This window comes from Calidris pugnax, unplaced genomic scaffold (genome assembly GCF_001431845.1).
Source record: "Calidris pugnax isolate Ruff unplaced genomic scaffold, ASM143184v1 scaffold825, whole genome shotgun sequence".
In the NCBI taxonomy this organism is placed as follows: Eukaryota; Metazoa; Chordata; class Aves; order Charadriiformes; family Scolopacidae; genus Calidris; species Calidris pugnax.
This window is the reverse complement of record NW_015091516.1, coordinates 2,114-4,472: the sequence shown is the minus strand read 5'-3', so window position 1 is coordinate 4,472 and position 2,359 is coordinate 2,114. Positions and strand designations below refer to the sequence as shown.

The 2,359-nt window shown below is 62.0% G+C and overlaps 1 protein-coding gene across 1 annotated transcript in view; it reads right to left on the bottom strand.

Moving 5' to 3' along the window:
• The window catches only part of LOC106899811 (basement membrane-specific heparan sulfate proteoglycan core protein-like), a gene marked incomplete at both ends in the record, with an annotated part of 67,681 nt that overhangs the window by 64,114 nt on the left and 1,208 nt on the right, over positions 1-2,359 (bottom strand). Inside the window, 4 exons of the mRNA XM_014961731.1 lie at positions 882-1,073; positions 1,883-2,023; positions 2,116-2,204; positions 2,293-2,342. Coding sequence (XP_014817217.1) covers positions 882-1,073; positions 1,883-2,023; positions 2,116-2,204; positions 2,293-2,342 — 472 coding nt within the window. The remainder of the gene's footprint in view (positions 1-881; positions 1,074-1,882; positions 2,024-2,115; positions 2,205-2,292; positions 2,343-2,359) is intronic.

Here is a 2,359-nt window from a genome sequence, read left to right as displayed (position 1 = left end):
ATGGAGAACGGGATGGGGATGGGATGTGGACAGAGAAAGGGAAGAAGAGGATGGGGACCCGGATGGGATAGGGATGGGGTGGGAAGAGGATGGGATGGGGATGGGAAGGGGAATAGGATGGGGGTGGGATAGATATGGAATGGGGACGGGATTAGGATGGGGATGGGATGCAGAGGATGGGATGTGGACAGAGAAAGGGAAGAAGAGGATGGGGACCCGGATGGGATAGGGATGGGGTGGGAAGAGGATGGGATGGGGATGGGAAGGGGAATAGGATGGGGGTGGGATAGATATGGAATGGGGACGGGATTAGGATGGGGATGGGATGGGATGGGGATAGGATGGGATGGGATGGGGATAGGATGGGATGGGATGGGGATAGGATGGGATGGGATGGGGATAGGATGGGATGGGATGGGGATAGGATGGGATGGGATGGGGATAGGATGGGATGGGATGGGGATAGGATGGGATGGGATGGGGATAGGATGGGATGGGATGGGGATAGGATGGGATGGGATGGGGAAAGGGAAGAGGATGAGGATGGGGATGGGATAAGGATTGGGATGGGGAAGGGAGAGGGAAGGGAGAAGGAAGGGGATGGGGATGGGGAAGGGGAAGAGGATGGGGTTGGGATAGGAGAAGGAAAAAGGAAAAAGAAAAAAGGAAAAAAGGGAAAAAAGGGAAAAAAGGGAAAAAAGGGAAAAAAGGGAAAAAAGAGAAAAAGGTGGGCAATGTCGGGGGGGGCTGCTCCCACCTCCCCCTCCAACAGAGCCACGGGGCGAGCACCCAGGGGTGCCCGTGGGGCACGGGTGCAGCCGCTGACAGGCTGGGTGCTCCCCCAGGCACCCCCGTCCCCTGGGGTGGGGGCACCCCCTTACCTTGTCCCCCTGGTAGGGGGGTGGCAGCTGCCAGTAGTAGGAGTCGGGGGGCAGCTCCCCGAATCGCTCGTAGGTCAGACGGGGGTGGGGGGTGCCCGGCTCCACCCTGAAGCCGGTGCCCACCCGGGTGCTGCGCTGCCGGTTCACCAGGGCAAACCCCTGCGGGTTCCCGGGGGCGAAGGGTGCCCGCACCTACGGGATGGGGATGGGGATAGGGGTCGGTGGGGGTTTGGGGGACATCATGGGGTTTGGCAGCCCTGAGGAAAGGGACTTGGGGGTGCTGGTGGAGGAGAAGCTGGACATGAGCAGGCAGTGGGCACTTGCAGCCCAGAAGGCCAATCCCATCCTGGGCTGCATCAAAAGCTGCGTTGCCAGCAGGTCCAGAGAGGGGATTCTGCCACTTTGCTCTGCTCTGGTGAGACCTCACCTGGAGTATTGTGTGCAGGTCTGGAGCCCTCAATATAAGAAGGACATGGACCTGATGGAGAGGGTCCAGAGGAGGGCCACAAGGATGATCAGGGGGATGGAGCACCTCTGCTCCGAGGACAGGCTGAGGGAGCTGGGGTTGTTCAGCCTGGAGAAGAGGAGGCTCCGGGGAGACCTAATAGCAGCCTTCCAGTACCTGAGGGGGGGCTACAGGAAGGCTGGGGAGAGCCTGTTTAGAAAGGGCTGCAGTGACAGGACGAGGGGCAATGGCTTCAAGCTGGAGGGGAACAGATTTAGACTGGAGATGAGGAGAGGGTTCTTCACTGTGAGGGTGGTGGAGCACTGGGACAGGTTGCCCAGGGAGGTGGTTGAGGCCCCTTCCCTGGAGATATTCAAGGAGAGGCTCGACGAGGCCCTGGGCAACCTGGTCTAGTTGGGGGTGTCCCTGCTGACTGCGGGGGGGTCGGACTAGATGGCCTTTGGAGGTCCCTTCCAGCCTGGGAAATTCTATGATTCTATGATTCTATGATCACAGGGGACATTTGGGGACACTGGGGGGGGGACGACACACTCACGGTGCCGCGGGCGTAGGTGGTGCTGGTGCAGTGCTGGACGATGCCCATGCAGAAGCAGGGCAGGCAGCCGGCCGGCTCGCTGGCACTCAGGTGGAAGTGGTGGGGACGGCAGGCGGCACAGTGGGGACCCTCCACGTTGGACTGGGGAGGGGGAGAGACACGGCACAGGGTGACATCGCCCTGTCACCCCCTCCAGGCTCGGGGACACACTGGGGATTTGGGGGGGGGCTCACCTTGCAGTGGCACTGCCCGTCGGCACCGCAGCCCTCGCTGATGCTGCCACGTGGGTCACACGGGCACTGCCCCCCGGGGACACCCGGCTCTGGGGAGGGGGGGACACAGCAGTTAGGCAGGACCCCCCCCATTTAGTGCCACCACAGGGGTCACCACCTCCTCCCCGTGGCACTCACCTCGGCACGGCTCTCCCCGCGGTGGGTCCCCCACGTACCCGGGTGAGCACCTAAAGTTGGGGGGGGG